The sequence below is a fragment of the Simochromis diagramma genome, unplaced genomic scaffold, assembly GCF_900408965.1.
Source record: "Simochromis diagramma unplaced genomic scaffold, fSimDia1.1 OVJJ01000603.1, whole genome shotgun sequence".
NCBI lineage: Eukaryota > Metazoa > Chordata > Actinopteri > Cichliformes > Cichlidae > Simochromis > Simochromis diagramma.
This window is the reverse complement of record NW_024387414.1, coordinates 4220837-4241055: the sequence shown is the minus strand read 5'-3', so window position 1 is coordinate 4241055 and position 20219 is coordinate 4220837. Positions and strand designations below refer to the sequence as shown.

General features: G+C 38.4%; 1 protein-coding gene across 1 annotated transcript; it reads right to left on the bottom strand.

Moving 5' to 3' along the window:
- Nucleotides 1-5583: 5583 nt before the first annotated feature.
- Nucleotides 5584-18966, bottom strand: LOC120721653 (adhesion G-protein coupled receptor G1-like). The gene is made up of 15 exons (XM_040012148.1): nt 18663-18966; nt 16941-16980; nt 15759-15880; nt 12481-12544; nt 12125-12266; nt 11612-11728; nt 10703-10825; nt 10476-10521; nt 10200-10294; nt 9037-9158; nt 8658-8926; nt 8491-8587; nt 8196-8325; nt 7652-7799; nt 5584-6575 (listed from the first exon to the last, which is right to left on the bottom strand). Exons 2-15 carry the CDS (start codon nt 16973-16975, stop codon nt 6481-6483), a joined length of 1605 nt encoding a protein of 534 aa, XP_039868082.1. The 5' UTR covers nt 16976-16980; nt 18663-18966; the 3' UTR covers nt 5584-6480.
- Between the last annotated feature and the right edge of the window lie 1253 nt (nt 18967-20219).

Sequence of the window (20219 nt, the reverse complement as noted above, 5' to 3'; positions counted from 1 at the left end):
GAAATTTATTTCGGTCGAAGAAAACCTAAATTTAAGTGAACAAAATTCATTGCTGCATGCAAAAAATTTATTTCACTGTTTGCTGTTATCCATACACACACACACACACACACACACACACAATAGCAGCCCCTCTCTTTCAGTTTTTTCTTTCACGCTCGCTCGCATTTTGTTGCTTGCGCTCTCAACATTTCTGCCCGTGCACATTTAACTCTTTCTGTACACCGTTATATTTGTGCCATAAAACCAGCCAATCACAGACTTGGATCCAAAACATCTGATTGTCTGTTTTGGTCTCCAATCAGCTTGAAATGACGAAAAGCAATATCCCAGAATGCATTTCATCCAAAACTCAAACGAGGCAGTGGCGGAGGAACACAGAGTGGTGGGGTTTGAAATATTACTCTTTCTGGATCACAAAACTTTTAAGATATTTTCATGTGAGAATGGTGCTGTGTAAACTTCAAATATCTGCTTGATTTATCATATCACATATTTGTAAAAGCGCTCTAACATTTTTGGAGATGCCTGTTACCCACTAGCTGACCGGGTGGTCAAGGCGCAGCTCCCAGCACATTGTTTTCAAACCCCCCATGGTCTTTCACTACTCGGGTTAAACATATAATATATAAGTCACTCAGATCAGCGGTCCCCAACCTTTTTTGCGTCACGGAATGTCAGACAATATTTTCAAGGACCAGCCTTAACATTTCACAGATAAATACAACAAAAATAAAATGATACGACCAAAACAAAAACTGTGGTATTGTGTAAATATAATAATCAATACAAATTCACTGTGTAAATGTGTAACTTTATTAGCAGTGTCCTTCTGAAATGTGCCAACAACATTGAGAGTAACATCCTCCTCTCTGCCCCTTAATGCTCTTTGGTCGATATGGTAACGCAAAAATATTTATTTCAAAATAAGACACACAACACAAAACAAATGTAAAGTAAATGAAAATATATAATTCACCATACGCTAAATCAATGAGAGCCCTGTGCTTGTTTCTCTGCAACGAATGTAATGATGGATCATGGGGGACAATCACACCCGAAGTGTGCTGTAATATCCCCTGATGTAAAATGTTCTGTTCTTATTTAAACAGCTGACTCTGAATTAAGTCGAACATAAAAAATATTTAAATTGAGGAGGAAAACTTTTCATAATATGACGGGTGAAATTCAAAACAGACTTACAGCTCTCCAAGACTTCCGATTTAAATTAAACGGTCCAGGTATAAACAAAACATTACCATTTAGAAGTTATCTAAGTGACTTATATATTGTGTTTAACCCAAGTAGTGAAAGAAACGAAAAGGGTTTTTAAAACAAAGTGCCGGGAGTCCGCGCCTTCTTTTTTTGTCCCAGTCCAGTCAGGGCTGGACTGGGACAAAAAATCAGCCAACTACACCACCAGGTATTACAGGAAAAACCTTAAAGCCTTTGAACTAAAACAAACGCTGTTGTGACAGTTATGTACACTGTCTTGTTGGTATATATGTATGATGTATCACCTTCATGTTTCCCTCTCACGAGATATCCAAACCAATATCGTGGCCAGCAGCTTTTACAGCTGTGGCTCCAGCAAACATCAGCTGATACTAGAAAGTCATTTTAAATATATTCTAACAAAAGCTGATCAAGCTTAAACATCCGCTGGTTTCCTCTTTCTGGCACAAAGAGAGACAGGACTTTCAGCAGAAAAGCCGATCAGCTGATCATTGATCAGTTTCATGATTGAAGTAGCAACAGGAGAGGGAGGGGGAGAGAATGAGAGAAGAGGCAGCTGTGCAGCAAAGACACAGAATAACTCCAGCTTTGTGTCCTTTTTTCATTCTAGCTGAAGTACGGGACAAATCGCTTCCTTTTCACCTCAATGCAGATGTATTGTAATTGGTCCAGCTCAGAGTTGATCATGACCAATTGGCTAATCCACCACCTTTCATTGTATAAACCGTTACAAAAACAAACAAACAAACAAACATAAAAATGAAAAATCACCATCAGCCCACCGGTCGAATGCCTGGTATGCCCAATGGCCAGTCCAGCTATGCGGTCAGCTGGTGGGTAACAGGCATATCCGAAAACGTTAGAGCACTTTTGCAAATATGTGATGTCTTGATAAATCAAGCAGATATTTGAAGTTTACACAGCACCATTCTCACATGAAAATATCTTAAAAGTTTACTTTGTGACCCAGAAAGAGTAATATTTCAAACTCTGCCACTCTGTGTTTTGTACTGAGTTTTGGACGAAATGCATTCTGGGATATTGCTTTTCGTCATTTCAAGCTGATTGGAGACCAAAACAGACAATCAGACTTTTTTGCATCCAAGTCTGTGATTGGCTGGTTTTATGGCACAAATATAATGGTGTACAGAAAGAGTTGAACATGTACGGGCAGAAATGTTGAGAGCGCGAGCAAATGCAAAAACTGAGCGAGAGGTGCTGCTATTGTGTGTGTGTATGGATAATAGCAAACACTGAAATACATTTTTTTGCACGCAGCAATGAATTTTGTTCACTCAAAATAAATTTCTCCTCAAAATACAACACTTGCACCTGATTTTTTTTTTTTTTTTTTACCAGCGCTCAGAATAGTAGCACAAAAATAATGCCATCGCTAGATGCCTTATTGTAACCATGGTTTTAGGGTGGACACAAAGAAGATAAGAGGATATAAGAACAATTTACAGTGCTGCTTCAGTATGGAATTATTTCTACATGAAAGCTTAGCATGAGAAAAAACATTTTATTTTATTTACATTTTATTAGGGCGGCTTGTTGAATTTACATTTTTCATGAAGAAAACATCATGCAAATGTGAGTGGCTGCTTTGCATGTGCTGCTGCAGTTTTATGTGTGTGGGTACTTGAATGCCCTGAGTTGAACCCTGCTCATTTGAATCAACTGATCTTTGTCAGAAGTGGAGAATGAAGGCACCAGTGGTCCCCGTGGTAATTGGAGGAGTTGGGGCAGTGACCGCAATCTTGGTGACCATTACCAGCACATCCCACGAACGGCATCTGAGATCTATATGCAGAACAGTGCAGTCATAGGAGTAGCAAAGTTAATGCATGGGACCCTCAAGCTCCCAGGCCTCTGGTAGAGGACCTGAGCTAACTACTGCATTATGTATACATGACACACACACACACACACGTATATGATACAATAATACAGTAGCATCAAAATGGAATGTTTCATGGTTCAGTGATGTGTGCAGTAACAGTACAACAAAGTTCACAACTCAATATTGCCTTAAAACAACATTATAATTGAATATGGGCTGTATGGTGGGGAGTCCAAAGTATTTAAACCCTAGTGGGTGGTATCCTTAAGGGGATCATTGACCCGCTATTAATCATGTGTCTCACATGAGCTAAGGTGTCAAAAGAGTGGACTCTCCACATCCAGCTTTTAAAGGAACTGTAGATAGCTCTTGGATGCAAGGTGAATATCCGAGAATCATCTTCAACAATCGTCTTCAAGATTCACCTCGCAGATTTATCACTACATACATCTACTTTCAGTACTAGTAGTAGTATTTATAGTTCCTTTGAGCAATCACTTCCTTCAAACCATCAACATGCCCATTATACCTGATTCCTTTTTTTTTTTTTTTTTTTTTTTTTGTGTCCCGTTTGGATCTTTAGCCATCAGAATTGTTGTCTTAAGGCCAAGAAAGATGCCAAGCGGATTTATTTTACCAAGTGGATCATCATGGCCTTGCCATATTGGTCCATTTGATTGACCTTTATTATAATTATGAATTTATTTTATTTTCAGTTGCTACAAACGGGACAGACATGACTGGGGGATAGGACAGGGAGAAAGAATGAAAGAAAGAGAGGGAGAGAAAGAAAACCAGAGGGGAGAAGAGACGGTGAGAAGGGGGGGAAGAAAGAAAAAAAAAACCAAACAAACAAAAAAAAAAAAAAAACACCTGGGTCACCTGTATGGAGAAAAAAAAACAGAAGAGAAAGCAAACAACAAAGAGCAACATAATAAAAAAAACGGCACCATCACAATAAACTAGCTAGCAGTAGATATCAATAGATACTAAATAATAAACGATATTGTGCAGCACGCAAGATAGACAGCGCACAATGTGCTTTGAGGCAGCAGCCAAGAAAGCTGTAGTCCGCGTCTGTGAATACCCGTGTGTACACCTGTGTGCATACCTGTGTGGATCAGCATGCTTGCATTCCAAAGGTTTCTCCATGTAACGATCTGCTAGGGAGTGTGGGGAGCCACAGCCCCGTCCTCCAGGGTAGCAGGTATGGAGGAGATCAAAACTCCAGACATCCAGAGGCCCCCAGAACACAAGAGACCAAGGAAGACCAACAGAGGGGCAGCCGCGCCACTGTCCCAGTAAGAGCTGAGGAGAGTCCCAGATGAGGGCTCACTCAGCAGCCGCGGAGCAGAAGCCAGGGGGAGTTGCAGTGACGCGCCCGTGAGCTCCGCCGGCAGCCAGCCGTGCCTGAGTGACCGAGCCCCAGGCCGAGAGGCCGGGGGCACCCCACCTCCGAAGTGGCCCGAGCGAGCCCCAGGTTCCAGGCCCCGATAAGCGGCCGCCAAGGAGTGAGCTGGTGTGTACCTGGACGCCCACCCCCAGACACAAAGAACCACCAACGCACCGACACCTGAGGGAGTCCGCCACTGGCAGGGGAAGTGGTGGTGGGTGGAGATAGGCCTCCAAACCTTGGAGGGCTTTTGATTAGCCTTGTCTCATGCTTTATTGCTTTGTGGTAGATCTTTGTTCTGTTTTCACTGAGATATTTGAATGTTAATCAATAAAAATCAAATCAAATCAAATTTCTTTTGAGCAATGACCCCAACACTGATCACAACAGATGGTAAATACATCCAACTTTTACAAACATTTGACCACTCAGCATGTAATTAATTTGCACAAATGTGTCTTTGATATGTTGCTTAGAGATGGTGGTGACTCTCAAATCAGAGTCAATGAGAACCCAATGAGACTTGGTATCAAATTGATAGCAATAATGGAATTGCTAAAATCATCTCAATTACCATCCCTACTTGAAAAGCTTTTTTAAAAGTCAGGCTTTTTCATTTACCACTTGTAAAATCAGTATTCACATGTCAGTCTTTTAAAGGTTTGTCTTTATAGTTGCAGCTGGATATAGTATCTTTACATGTAAAATAGTTTAAAACATCAGCAAGCAATATAATGACTGCAATCATAAATAAACATTTCAGTGAAATGTTGTAAATCAGGTATGTCAACTCAAATTTACTCACACAAAGATGCCATGATGCAAAAATAGAATGAAGCTGCACAATTTCCGGTTTTTATTGTTTATATTGACATGACAGCCTCTGGTAAACTCAGATACAGATACATGCTTAGATAAGCAAAATAGTACTGAAAGTATTCACAAATGCATTTTATATATAGAATAGAATAGAATAGAATAGAATTCAACTTTATTGTCATTGCACATGCACAGGTACAGGGCAACGAAATGCAGTTTGCATCCATCCAGAAGTGCTTTAGTGATATAGATATATTACAATATATATTAGCAATAATATAGATAGATGTATATAGATATATGTAAGAAGACACACCTGAAGATATATTTAAAAATCTCACATAAAATATGATATGCAGTAATTATCTAGATAACAATACCAGAATATCAGAATTACAAATGTCAGAGCTCTACACAACTAAAACTAAGATCAGATCCTTATGCATTGTATAAAAGTAGAATAGATGACTTGACAGACAATGAACCAGGACCAATCAGGACAGAAAGATCAGGTCAGATCCGGATTTTCTGCAGAAATTATTCTCTCAGTTTCACCATTTCACAACTTTCACAGAATTGCCCTTCATAGAAGAAAAGAAACTTGAATAAACATCTTATCTAAACATAATATCTTGGAAAGATAAATCCCTCATCCCATTTCATTACACATGGTACATGGTTATACATGCAGACAATCTAAAGCCAAAATTATAATGTGAAATTAGGCAGTTCCCTGACTTTTATGCTGATTTATGGAAGTCCATAAACTGTCCTTTTAAAAACTGACTTTAAAGCTTTGAATCATGACGCTCCTGCCTATATTTCTGATCTCTTAGAACCTCCCACTCCCTCTCGCAGCCTGAGATCATCTAATCAAAGGCTGTTGGTAGTTCCCCAAACACGTTTTAAAACCAGAGTTGATAGATCTTTTAGAGTGGTGGCCCCCAGGTTGTGGAATTCTCTCCCTCCGGGATTTTATTTATTCTTTTAAACATCATCTTAAGACTCACTTATTTAGATTAGCTTTTAATTAGATTTGTACTGTATGTTTGATTGTACTGTTTTATGTTTATGTGTTTTATATTATTGTGAAGCACTTTGTGGTTTTTATCCTGTGAAGAGTGCTATATAAATCAATAAAGTAAAGTAAAGTAAAGTAAATTCCATGAACACACTTCTCGAACTCTTGTTATTTGCTGTTGATCATCTTACTGGAGAAAGTTGCTTCAGCTGATTTTTTAAGCCTTCTTAATGAACATACAAACCACAGGAAGATGAAAAAACCTGCAAGGCAAACAGAAGAGAGAGCAAGAGAGAGTAAAATAGAGGTTTGGACAGTGAGCCAGACATACAAATCATGCAATAAACCTGATATTTCAACAGTGTCAGATTGCTGTTTATCCATAGATGGTAAAAAACAAAAACAAACAAACAAAACACACCCCAACAGAAACAGTTGTATTGAAATCTGCTAAAAATAGAACCATCTATTTGATAGTACAGTGGCTTGGAAAAGCATTCGGCCCCCTTGAACTTTTCCACATTTTGTCACATTACAGCCACAAACATGAATCAATTTTATTGGAATTCCACGTGAAAGACCAAGTTTTTTCATTTATCTTTAGGCATGAAAATGATTTTTGCACTTCTATGTGCATTTTTAACTTCATTTTTTTAAACATGTAATTTTTTCTTTTTTCTTTGGCAGGGTATGGAGTGACATGACACATCAGTGTCCAGTGTAGTGGTTAATGTGCAAGTAAACCATCAACAATGACACAAATACAAGAAAACAGCCTTCGAATAGCTGTCCACTGTAGTCACTAGTATGCATGAAAGGGTTAAATACGCATTTTCTGGTCATTTCAACTTTTATTTCAACCATCTATTTTCACAGCCACATATCTAATTTAGATTCACTGGGGGACTGGATTTTATCTGAGCTTTGACAGGTAGGGTATGCCCCGAACTGCTTGCCAGTCCATCACAGGACTAATATAAAAGTCTTTTTATAATGTCATACAGTATTCTTGCAAAAGACCCCTCATACCCAACTGATGTGACCACCAGGGAACCCTAACCCATATTTTGGGAGTCACTAGTGGTTATTTCATATTAAAGCCACCAAATCTGAAAAAAGTTCAGATATGATCCTGTAGAATCGGCTGATTTAAATGAAGTCATGCATAAATACGTTTGGCCTTTTAAAAACTGCAATGAAATTAAGTTTACATTCATTTCACTTGTTAAAATCCACAATTATTTTCTGTTATTTTGGTTAGATTTAGTAGTAATTTTTGATTGAACACACACAAACACACACACAGAAGAACTAAATGAATGAAACATAATATACAGACCTTGCAGTGAGTTCAGGAGACAGAAAAGGTAGAGGGAAATGTTGGTCAGGTTACTGAACGAGAAGAAGACCAGGCCCCAGGTAATGCCGAGCAGAGCGCTGACACCCAGCAGGGGAAAAATTGCTTGCTTGGCGTTTTTGTGGCGAAGCTGCCCAAAAACAAAATGACACATGACACAGCAGATTAGAGACAAAATCTGAAACTAACAGAGGCCTTCACATATGTTTTAAAGGTAATGACAGGAATTCTTCAGTATTTTTTGTTGTTGTTGTTATTTATTTTTTATAGACACTGTAATGGAAATTAGGTTTTAGGTACTGAAATATTACTGGAATGTAAACAGTTTATTTAAAAATCCACATTGAACCATTTCTCATGCAAAGAAATGAAAATTATCTCGAAAAACCAGCAGTCCTTGTTGTTAAGACCAGTTCATTGTTGGGGGGCTTATCAAAGGATACAATTTTGTGGAAGGATTTGGAAATTACTATAAATATCAAAGGTTGAAGTTTATTTAAAAAAGGATTACAAGAATAACTCATACCTCTTGGTTATACCCAACATTCAAAACACGCTTGACTGTCACCATAAACATGATCATGTTAAAGAGGAACACCATGGTGAACAGTCCAGTAGTAGTGACCGCCTTCACTGTTTCATTAGATATATAGCATCTACAAAGAAAGAAAACAGACAGTGATGTCATCTTACACAGTTATATATATATATATATATATATATATATATATATATATATATATATATATATGTGTGTGTGTGTGTGTGTGTGTGTATAGAGAGAGAGATGAATGACTCGGTGTAATAAATATTTTCCTCACATTTTCATGTCATCATAGTTTGATCTGTGTAGAGGGACATGGCCATAAAAGCCTCTGTCTATGATAACCACCACTGACACAATGACTGCAGGAACACCTGAAACACAAAAAATGATTAGTCACGCACAAGATTGCTGACTGCTTCCTGTTTGAAGGATTCCACTTACCCCATCCCACCACACTGAGTTTGAGAATGTATCTGCTGACAGAAATGTTGAAGATTTTGACTAAGAGCAGGTAGAGGTGGAACCCCTCCAAGGCCATCCAGGTGAAAGTGGCCAACAGGGAGTAGTGAAGGGCAAGAGCCATGTAGAAACAGAGCCAAGTGGAGGGGTGTGCTGCCACTGCCTGACTGGGCAGGAAGTGCAGGTTGAGGAGGATCAGGGCGATGACGAGATTGATGTGGATGTTCATAGAAACATCTTTTCTGAGCGTCCTGTTGGATAGAGAAGAAGGGATCTGTTGTAAATGACAACTTTCTTTGTCATATTTGATTGACAAATATGTTGATGGGGAAAAAAACAAAAACAAAAAACCACAAATTACCTGTTTGTGATGAAGAGTAAAACGGTGATGATCAGAGTAAAGAGAGAAACGCTACAGCCAATCACAGAAATGTATGCTAATATCTCAATTTCTTTTTTTGAGACATGCACAGAAGGAGACGTCTGTGGAGCAAATACACTTTCACATTATTTGTTCACATCATTAGTGGCACAAAATTGAGGTTTTTAGATGTTTTAAGTTTAGTGATTCTATATTTACTAGGTGGACAAATCCTAAAAATGGGGCAGTTATTTATTTAAGATAATTTTTTTTAAATGTGTTCATTTTACAAAATGTTTAAGTTTAGCCTTTTTAACTTTAACAACAATATTTCAGACCTAACTGCTTTTGTTACAATTGGCAAGTTAACTGGCATATTAAATCACCTCTGCTGTTTTTAACAGAAAGCTAATTAAATGTTACTGTATCCGTTATAATAAACTCACAACTTTTATTCCAGTAGCTGGTGTGTAGGGGTCATTAGCTTGTTGCCTGACCCAAGCTTTAGCTGTCAGACAGAGTGCCTCACATTTGACAATGTAATGCATAGGTACACCGTGAATGCAGTCAGCTCAATGACTGCAAGGTACCAGATCATTCCACGCTTGACCGTTAGTATGAGCTGCGTGGACCTTTTTAGTGGGTAACAGACATCTCCGAAAACGTCGGAGCGCTTTTGAAAATATGTGGTGTCTTGATAAACTGAGCAGATATTTGAGGTTTACACAGCTACATTCTCGCCTGAATATATGTTAAACGTTTATTTTGTGACCCAGAAAGAATAATACCAGTAATATTCAAACTAACTAGCTGCCGCCATTGTTGGAAACTGAGCTGGGCTGCGCTATGAATTCTGGGACATAGCTTCTTCTTCTTCGGGGTTTAATGGCAGCTGGCATCCTTGTACATGCAGTGCTGCCATCTTCTGTTTCGGTCCGTTATTACACGCTTAAATCCTACTACTTATTCCTGCGTCTTTTGGGATCTTACAAAGCTTCAAACGACGCGTCGACTATTAAATTAGTCGGCGACGATTTTTTTTTTTTTTTTTTTAAACTCTCCTTCTTATTTATTTATTTAAAAGATTTCTTAAATTACTGGCATAATTTTATGCCTTTTTTTTTGTTCATTATATTTTGTATAATAAAAAAGAATAAATCTACCATGAGCACGCCGAAGTATGTGAAATGGTCACAGGAACAGGTGACATTACTCTGACCATCAGTCCACCGAGTGAGACAGCCATCCGTACTGAAATCTGGTAAGTGAACCAAAAACAACTATTAGCCATGAGATGCTGTCACCTCTTAATTATATCAGTTCACTCAGAAATCTGTAATGTTGAGTGAAACTAGAAACCCAGATGACTACAAATTTAAAAAAGACATAGTTATGGTACATATTACTTTTTATGAGAGACGTCATGTTTGGTTACTCACTGTTTGTTGAAAAATTAAAGAACTGACAGGAGGGTTTCTGGGTTTTCTATGGCAAAAATAAACAGACATATAATAAAATAACTATTTTATATCTGTTTAGTGTTATGCATCTATATTTTTTTACTAACTTTTAGTAATAATAATAATTTACACAGACTTCCATAATATTCAGGATTATATATCAATATGCAAGAGTGGAACAAATGATGAAATGAAATTATAATTACATATATATCCTTAAAGTTTATGGTGATGTTGACAGGATCCTTAAGACCTGATATTCGCTTGCCCTGCACACTCAGGATAACCAGTCTTCGATCATATACATCATATAACACTCCCGCATTAGTCTAGAATGCAACACATACATCAGTTCATTTGAAAGTTTGTTCATAATGATCTTACGTAAGATTTTTATAAAATTCTAACTGCATAAGGGGAAAGCAACTCAGAGATAATGTCACACTGTTTTGAATCTGTCATTTACATCTTAGTAAAAACAAGAGGTTTGTCTTTTCCCATGTACTACTACTCTACCCCCTAAATTCAAATTTTTCTAAATTTGTATTGCTTTACATTTTGATTTACATAATACCAAAAGATCAACTTCTTGTGCATCACTGTGTTTGAGTAACTCTTCCTCTTTTTTCAAAACATAATTCAGCCTGCATGATGTGTAACACAACCCTTAACCCATTTACTTTTTTTCCTTTGTAATAATAATAAAGTAAATTATGTACAAAAATACTGAAAAGAATTCTGAATGACTGTGAACTTTCACTAATTTAAGTCGATGACGTTTGTCCTCCAATGGCTAAAAAAGCAGCGAATGATATACAATCAATCACAAAAACAATGTATTTGAATTTGAAGTTGGAGTTAGGTGCAGAAATAAACTATGAACACTACAACAGTAAAAGATAAATCAGGTTTAAAAAATGGTACCTGCTCACAAATCAAATAACAAGATAGCTCCCCAATACCCAGTCGGATCAAGTATCCATGGGATTCATTGGAACAAGCTTGATTTAAAACTCAAAACAAATATTTCATATTGACTGTGAGAAAATTGTGGAGAATTTTATACACAACAGAAGAAGCAAAAGTATTTTACAGAAGCCCATATGCTGCCCTACCCTGTTTGTTTCAGGCAACTTAAACAAGGAGAACACAAGCTTGTCCTGTGGTCCAATATCCAGAATGCTTGGTAGCTGAACATGCACTTTGCTCTTGGGGACCTGACTCAATCCTGCCTATATCATTCCCAAAAACAGAGGGAGAAATATTGCATGTGAATACATGAAATAGTATGATAGAACTGTCATAGCTACTGCACAGTTGATGGTATTTAAAAGGCTTTTTGAAGTATTAATAGCAAGGAAATTTAGAAATGGAAATTTGTTCAGTGATGTAATAATTGATAAGAAAATAATATGACCTGCAAATTGTGCTCAAGGCATTGTCAATCAAAGCAGTAATCAGTAAAAGTCATCATCTGAGATCAAAGTGTGTGTACACATTGTTTAAATATCTTCTAACAGTTGTTGAGATATTTCAGCCCAAGCCAAAGAAATGATTGGACGTGGTTAGTATTGCTCCCAAAAAGTGAAAACAGCAGTGTCAATCCTTTCTGTCTTTTGGGTTTTTACCTCATTGTCACTGGCATAAATGTCAAGGCCTGTAAAGGGATCATTGGGTTTGAAGAGGAGAGCCACAAAATTGCCTGAAGATATATTTACGACTCCTTTTATTGGAGTTTCTTCTAGAATTTTTTCTAGGCTCATCAAGGCTCTGGTGGAAAAGGACAAGAATAGTTCATCACAAGTATTATATTAGTTTACACCCTGTCATCGATTCAATAACACAAAAATATTCTTAATATTACCAGATTCTTCATGTTTAATGTAAAGTGTTTTACAAATTGCACTCAGACACAAATGTTCAAACACCAAATTCTGACAAACTGAAAAAAAAATCATGTATTTAGGGTAAATAAAATGCTTACTCAGCAGGGTTTGTTTGGGTTGAACCATCCAGGATGTTTGTTGTATACCTCATACAGCAGCTGGCTGTAAAGTAATTAAAGGAAACAATTTAAATAAATTTTTCATGGGGGTATTACGTTTCAGCTCAAAATAGACATTATTCATTCTATCATGAACTTTTAGCCATAGACTACTTTGTGCAAAAGAAGTAAATGGACTGGTTCTGGTTCTGGTTCTTCTCACCTACCTAATGGAATAGTCCAGGGGTGAGTGGACTATTTAAGCGGGTGAACGCAGGTGTTCAGGAAGGAAGGACCAGGTCAGTGTAGCTGTATGGAGTTTGACCTTAATTTCCGTTGATTTAAGTTTAGTTATGTTTATTTGAACTGAGTTAATTATGGAGTTGAGTTTTTTTTAAATTTATTTTTGTAAATATGGTTTGGTCACAAAATGGTGAATAAATCACTCGCTACACTGGACAGCATCTGTCTCCTGCACTTCTTTGGCCGCTTAAGTCAAGTTCTACCACATTTGGTGGCAGCAGCAGTGGGTTTCCAGGCCAATTAATGAGTGGAGAAGATGTCTACCCAAGCAAAGAGAGGGCTTGTTCCAGAATGTGAAGCAGGTGATTTACAAGATGGCAGCGACCAACAAGGGGCAGTAAGTGACTATATTGATGGACAAGAGAATGTGGCTGAATTGTCCAAACGTTTGCGAACTCTGATGCAACAGCAGGCTGAACTCGATGCTAAACTGGAGCAAGAGCACAAGCACCAGGAGGATAGATGCAGGCAAATCCAGCATCAGTTTGCCCAGGTTCAACAGCAGGTGCAGCAGGGCAACCAATAGCGTCAGTTGCTTGAAGTTCAAGCATCTACATCTGCGTCTTCAAGAGGACCTACTCCAGAACCATCTCCCAGCACACAAGAATCAAATAAGCTTGACTTGGAGCCAGTACATCAACCCAGTGAAGCACAGCTTTCAACACTGATGAGACATTCAGACTGGAAGGTGCCAAAAATTCAACCTGACAGTGAAGGTAAGGACATTGAACATTATTTGATCACATTTGAAAGAATTGCTAATGCTTGCCAGGGGCCACGAGATCAGTGGGCTCTTCACCTAGCACCACTGCTAACTGGGAAAGCTTGTTCCGCCTATGTAGCTATGGATATTGATGACACTATGAACTATGCAAAAGTAAAGTGTGCTGTCTTGCAGAAGTATGAAATAAGTGTTGACACCTATCGAATGAGGTTTTGTTCTAGTACTTTTGGAGAAGAGGGAACCCCAAGAGAGCTGCAGGTCCGCCTAAAGGAGTTATAGATTAAGTGGATGAATCAAAGACGAAGGATCAAATTGGATATGCCATTGTTATGGAACAGTTTCTCAAGGTTCTGAATCCTGATATGCAGATGTGGTTTAAGGAACATATCCTAAAGACTTCCAAGCACGCAGCAGAACTGGCTGAAGCTTTCTTAGCAGCTTGTCGACCATCAAAAGACTTCATTCAAGCTAGGTTTATTTTCCAACATGCCATCGAACGAGTTAGGTGGTGGAACTGACTTAAACGCTAAGCACACATGACAGAACTGGTATAACTCAGATCCTGCCAGATCTGAGACAAAAAATAAAACCAATAAAACATGTCATTTGTGTGGTCAAATAGGTCATCTTAAAGCTCAGTGTACAAAGATGTCTGTTAGTAAAAATTACATTTGTTCTGCTAGACAAACTGAAGTCAGTGAGAATCACAAAAATGAATTTGAATGTCAGCAACATAAGCTATCAATTGGGGTACTTGTTTTTTTTTTTTTTGTTTTTGTTTTTTTGCCTGTCCCATTTGGTTCTTTTGCCATCAGAATTGTTGTCTAAGGCAAAGAAAGATGCCCAATGGATTTACTTTACCAAATGGACCACCCCAGCCTTGCCATATTGGTCTATTTGATTCACCTTTGCTTTTATTGTTTATTTTAATTTCATTTGCTGAACACGGGACATACTTGACTGGGGAAAAGAAAAGGGAGAAAGAAAGAGGGGAAAAAAAAAGAGCGGGGAAGAGGGACGGTGATAAAGGGCAAAACCCAACAAAACAAACAGACAAAAAATACATATATCAATGACCTGGATCACCTGTTGAGAAAGAAAAAAATGAAAACAAGCAAAGAAAAAGAGAGCAATATAATAAACAGCGGAGCTCATGGGCAGTGACGTGCCCGTGAGCTCCGCTGGCAGCCAGCTGTGCCAGAGTGACCGAGCCTCAGGCCGAGGGAGCCCCAGGCTCCAGGCCCCGACAAGCAGCCACCAGGAGTGAGCCGATGGGTACCTGGACGCCCATCCATCCACCCTTGTCTGAGGGCGTCTGCCACTGGCAGGGAAAGTGGTGGGGGGAGATAGGCCTCCACAGTGAATGTGTGCTGTATTCATGGTGATAAGGTATCGTACCCAATTGCTGAGGTTGCAATTGAAGTTGAAGGCCAGTGTTACACTCTTTCAGTGGGAGTGCTGCAAACTCTGCCTTATCAAGTGGTGTTGGGCCGTGATCTTCCAATATTCACAGAGCTAATAACCAAGCATTCATGTCAGGCTGAAGCAGTTGAAAGTTTGTTAGCGGTCACAAGGTCAAAAGCAAAGGAGCAACAGGTTAATGCTTTGGGTTGGGATGAATTGCCTTTTGCAAATGAGGATGCGCCATTGGACGAGTCTAGCACTCATTCTAAACCAAAAAAGAGCACGTGACAGAGAAGACATGAAAAGGTGAAGAGAACAAGAGTAGCTGAACACATTTTATATCCTTTGAAGTCCGAGGCTCTCCCTAGTGCTAGTGAGGTCGCTTGGCTACAGAAAGAGGATTTAACACTTGAACCATTGTTCTCTAAATGTGTTCCAGAGGCAACTAAAGTTAAGGAAGGAAGTGTTTGTGGTTAAGGAAGATTTGGTTACCACAACCAGGGCTAACACAGAGAGATAGACAACCCTTCACACTCACATTTTTACCTATGCCTAATTTAGACTCACCAATTAACCTAGGCCAATGCATATATTTGGACTGTGGATGAAAACCAGAGTACCTGGAAAGAACCCACCAAAGCATGGAAGAACAAGCAAATGCCACACAGAAAGGTCCCACAGTGAATTCAAAACCTGGGGTTTCTGCTGTGAAGCGACAATGCTAAGCATTGCACCACGCTGCCACCCTAATAAATAAAGAATATTTATGAAATTCATCTAAAACTTGTCCCTGTCTCTTCTCAGTTTACTTAAGATAAAGTTAAGAGAAATGCATTAAACCACTTACAGAATGTTTCATTACAAACTGAACTGCAATAATTGCCACAGGAAGCTCCTGATACACAGCTCCAGGAGAAACTTCCATGAGATACAAAAGACAACAGCCACCAAAGCATGCAACATGTTATCCTGGGGAAATGGAGAGAATCAGTTTACAACAACAACAACAACAACAACAAAACACCACTTATTCATTTATAGTTACATGTTTTTTTATCAAGGTGAATAGGCCTTGTGATAAACTTCATCATCATCAGTCCAATGTGAAGAGCATCGGTTTATATAACTATCACCCCAATTTCAATTATAGCTGGGCCACTGTGTTAAATGTAAATGTAAACAAAATGCAATGATTTGTATTATAAATATACATTTGATTATAAATATGAACCCATATTTTATTCACAATAGAATGCACACAAAACATCTAACATTTTTAAGCTCAACATTTTAAGAAAAAAAATAAGGTAATTTTGAGTTTGATGGCAGGAACCCTTCTCAAATAGTTGGGACAGGCTCAGGTGCAAGGTGCAAGATGCTAGAATGCCATAAAGTGGCATGCATAGTATACAGGAACATTTGCGCCGAGCATGACCTGAAGGCCCCAGGGTCAAAATGGGACGAGCTTCCCTAGTGTGGTTGAGAATGACCAAGCTATGATCCTATATATAAGATGTTATTGTTTATATTGAAAATTTAATGCAATTGCCTTCTGACATCAAACAGGCAAAGAATTGGCGTGTTAATTAAAAAAAGAAAACATTAGGAATAGTGAGGCAGGGTACTTTTGCATTTGTGTTTCAATAAGATTGCACAGTTTCCCCTTACTGCACATGTCAGTAAGAGAATTAGCAAAATATTTATCTGAATGTATCCTTATTTAAATGAAAAATGTTTTGGATGTGGAATACTCATCCAATGGAATGGAATATATGAAAATAACAATAGCAACAACTACAATAATCATAATGATAATGATTATTATATTCATAGAAAAATATGTTTAGAAAAAACATGCATGTAGAAACCCCCACAATCTTACTGCCATGTACCTTTGCAAAAATCATCAATAGGCAACTTTTAGTCCTGATATTCATATTTATTTTGTGTTCTTAAACTAGCATTAAACAGATTAAATACTTAATAAAGAAAGCATCTCTAACATAAAGAGAACAAAAATGAAGCATACCCTTGCATGATGCTAGATGCCCTTGTAGAATTCATTTCCCCTGAAAAGTTAATGGAACACGAATTATGTAACAATTGGAAAAAAAGAAAATGACCTGAGACATCATAATGTCTGTTTTCAGCTACACAAAAACTTGCCTCCTATTAATGTCAGAAAGGTTCCAAGAACACATAGTAAAGGTAAATTTCTTATGCCTTTGTTTAGATTCCATATATATCTTATTTTATGTCACTTTGACCTTTGATTGTACTTCTGATTATTTAGATACTTTTTGCATTTAAGAAATGCTTTCTTTCAGTTAAATTCAGTTTTATTTGTACATCACCAATGGCCCTTTATATAGTAAAGTAGACAATAATACATATGATGCTTGACATAGAAACAGTTTATTTTAAAAATTAAATTTCAATATGGCACAGACATAAAATCAAATGATTTAGTTGTTGTTTTTGGACAGATGTTGAATGGAGTTCAACTTTTAAAAAATTGCAGTTTCTAAAATGGAAACCAACCAGCACTTCATTCTTAAAGACCTGTGTTTCTTCTTATTTGAATATTTATTATTGCTTATTGATAAGCCAAAAGCATTTCTTATCTAATTTCTCGATGAATCGATGAAATAATTGATAGATTACCATAATAATCAATCTGCAGCCCTACTCAGAATACTAAACATCAAGAGGGCTCATCCCCTGCACCACCATCCAGTGATAACGTTAGCTGAACAAACTTGTCCAATACTAAACGCACTTTGAGCTTGTTCAGAATACGGAGAATCAAACAATCACACAAATACAAATAGGATTGCAACCTCCTTGAATTAACAACAACAAATGAAAACGAATCAGTGGCAACCTGTTGGCTCTTTTTAATGTTTTTACATTCTCCAGCAGATTATAACTGGTGGATGCCCAGAACTTGAGGCTCTTGAACACTCATGACCACTTTTGATCACACTGCAATTGCACAGACTGCCTGATAGCCACCATTCTGCAAAGAGTGACAGTCTGACCTGGACTGATTGCAGTCCCTCTCAGAGAGATTGTTGGAAGTTTGCAAGTAACTTCTTTGTAATTTAGAGAGAATCTCCAGACAGATTTCAATCTGTATTCCTGCAGCCAGGTGTATTTGTATGGCATTTGTATTGTGGTTGTAATCCTTTAGAACAGGAAGGATGTTGAATGGACATCTAATAATTAAATGTCACATTGATATAAGTTACATTAAATGAGAATTTTGGCTGTAGACGTAATTTTCAGTGAATTATCACAGCAAGCCTGACTTCATTCAGTTGCTGACTGATAGCAGGATATCAGAAGTAAGTGCTAAAAGTTTACTTTTTAAGGAATATGTGTAGCGCCATTGTCTTTCAGTATGGTGTCTTGTGGTGGTTGTGCCTAACAAACTTCCATTACATTATGTTAGATCTAGAACCTAGACACAGAAGAGACAAGTCAGAGGAAAATAAGGACACTAAAACTAAAAATTAGTCTAAGGAGATCATATTTGGGATGCAACAATGAGTTTTATGTTAAAAAACCGAGGATGCACTGTCCACTTCATCACTAAAAAAGGCATCAATAAGTAAACCGCAGTTACACATAAACTAGTACTGGACACATAAAAACACATACGACGAAATACTCTAATTCAATACACTAAAGGACAATACACAAAGCTAAAAGAGCTCTCTAATATAAGGAGAACGACATGATAGCCTACCCTTTTTGGATCTCGTTGTAGAAATGATTTCACCTGAAAACAATCCAGAACACACCTGATGTGACAGCAGGAAAAATGCAAAAGAGTAAACCTGCTCCGTTTGGAAAGATTCCTGCCAAGTTCATAAAATGACATGTAAACTATCTGAAATAAGAGGCGGAACTATCAACATATATCTATCTCTACTACTCTCTTCTCTTTTCAGGTTGGACAAACCATTTATGGCTTGTCCCTTGTCATTCGCCAGCTGTGTTTGAGCTGTTAGAGTTTTTTAAACACCAGACAACCTTCCTGATGCAACCCCAAAGAGAATCTGTGTTGCAAAACAGAAAAAAAAAATATAGAAAGAAATACCAGTTGAAAAACATGGACACCTAACAGCTCCCCTAAACAAACCTAAAACATCTCTATCGCCTGCTGCTCTCTGGCTGCCAGTGACGTGCAATACTGATTTCTATTCCGATCTGATAGCAAGTAAAATTCAGGATGGCATCGATGATACAGTATACTATAATGTATACCTTTTGTAATGAATAAAAGACATCAGACTTCTTGTTCTTATTAATTAGAAAGAATTATTATACAAGAAATAAAAAAAAACATGAAAAGTAAGTACCTAAATTTTCAAATGAAAAATGAGTGTGACTGATTGAAAATCATAAAACAACTGAGAAACATTTTATCAATACAGGTTATATTGATCTATCTTATGTATGAAATATTATGAGTTGTAGCTTACAGCTACTGCATATATTTTAATGATACCCAACCTATGTAATGCTCTTTAAATGCTCTACGCTACATCTTTACCTGACTAAATCTAGTCCAACTGAATCCATGTGATGGTAGGGACACACATATGACCCCCAAGCTAAACTAATACAGCTATGTACTGTAGCATGTATTTATTTACTAATTACTAATTTCATAACCATATCCATCCATCCATCTTCATCCGCTTTGTCCGGGGCCGGGTCACGGGGGCAGCAGCCTAAGCAAAGAGGCCCAGACCTCCCTCTCCCCAGCCACCTCCTCCAGCTTATCCGGGGGAATACCAAGGCGTTCCCAGGCCAGCCGAGAGATATAATCTCTCCAGCGTGTCCTGGGTCTGCCCCGGGGCCTCCTCCCGGTGGGACATGCCTGGAACACCTCACCCAGGAGGCGCCCAGGGGGCATCCTTGTCAGATGCCCGAACCACCTCAGCTGGCTCCTTTCGATGTGGAGCAGCAGCTGCTCTACTCTGAGCCCCTCCCGGATGGCCGAACTTCTCACCCTATCTCTAAGGGAGAAGCCAGCCACCCTTCGGAGGAAGCTCATTTCTGCCGCTTGTATCCGCGATCTCGTTCTTTCGGTCACTACCCACAGCTCGTGGCCATAGGTGAGGGTAGGGACGTAGATCGACCGGTAAATTGAGAGCTTCGCTTTTACACTCAGCTCCCTCTTCACCACGACGGACCGGTGCAGCGTCCGCATTACTGCAGCTGCAGCCCCAATCCGTCTGTCGATCTCCGGCTCCCTTCTCCCATCACTCGCGAACAAGACCCCGAGATACTTGAA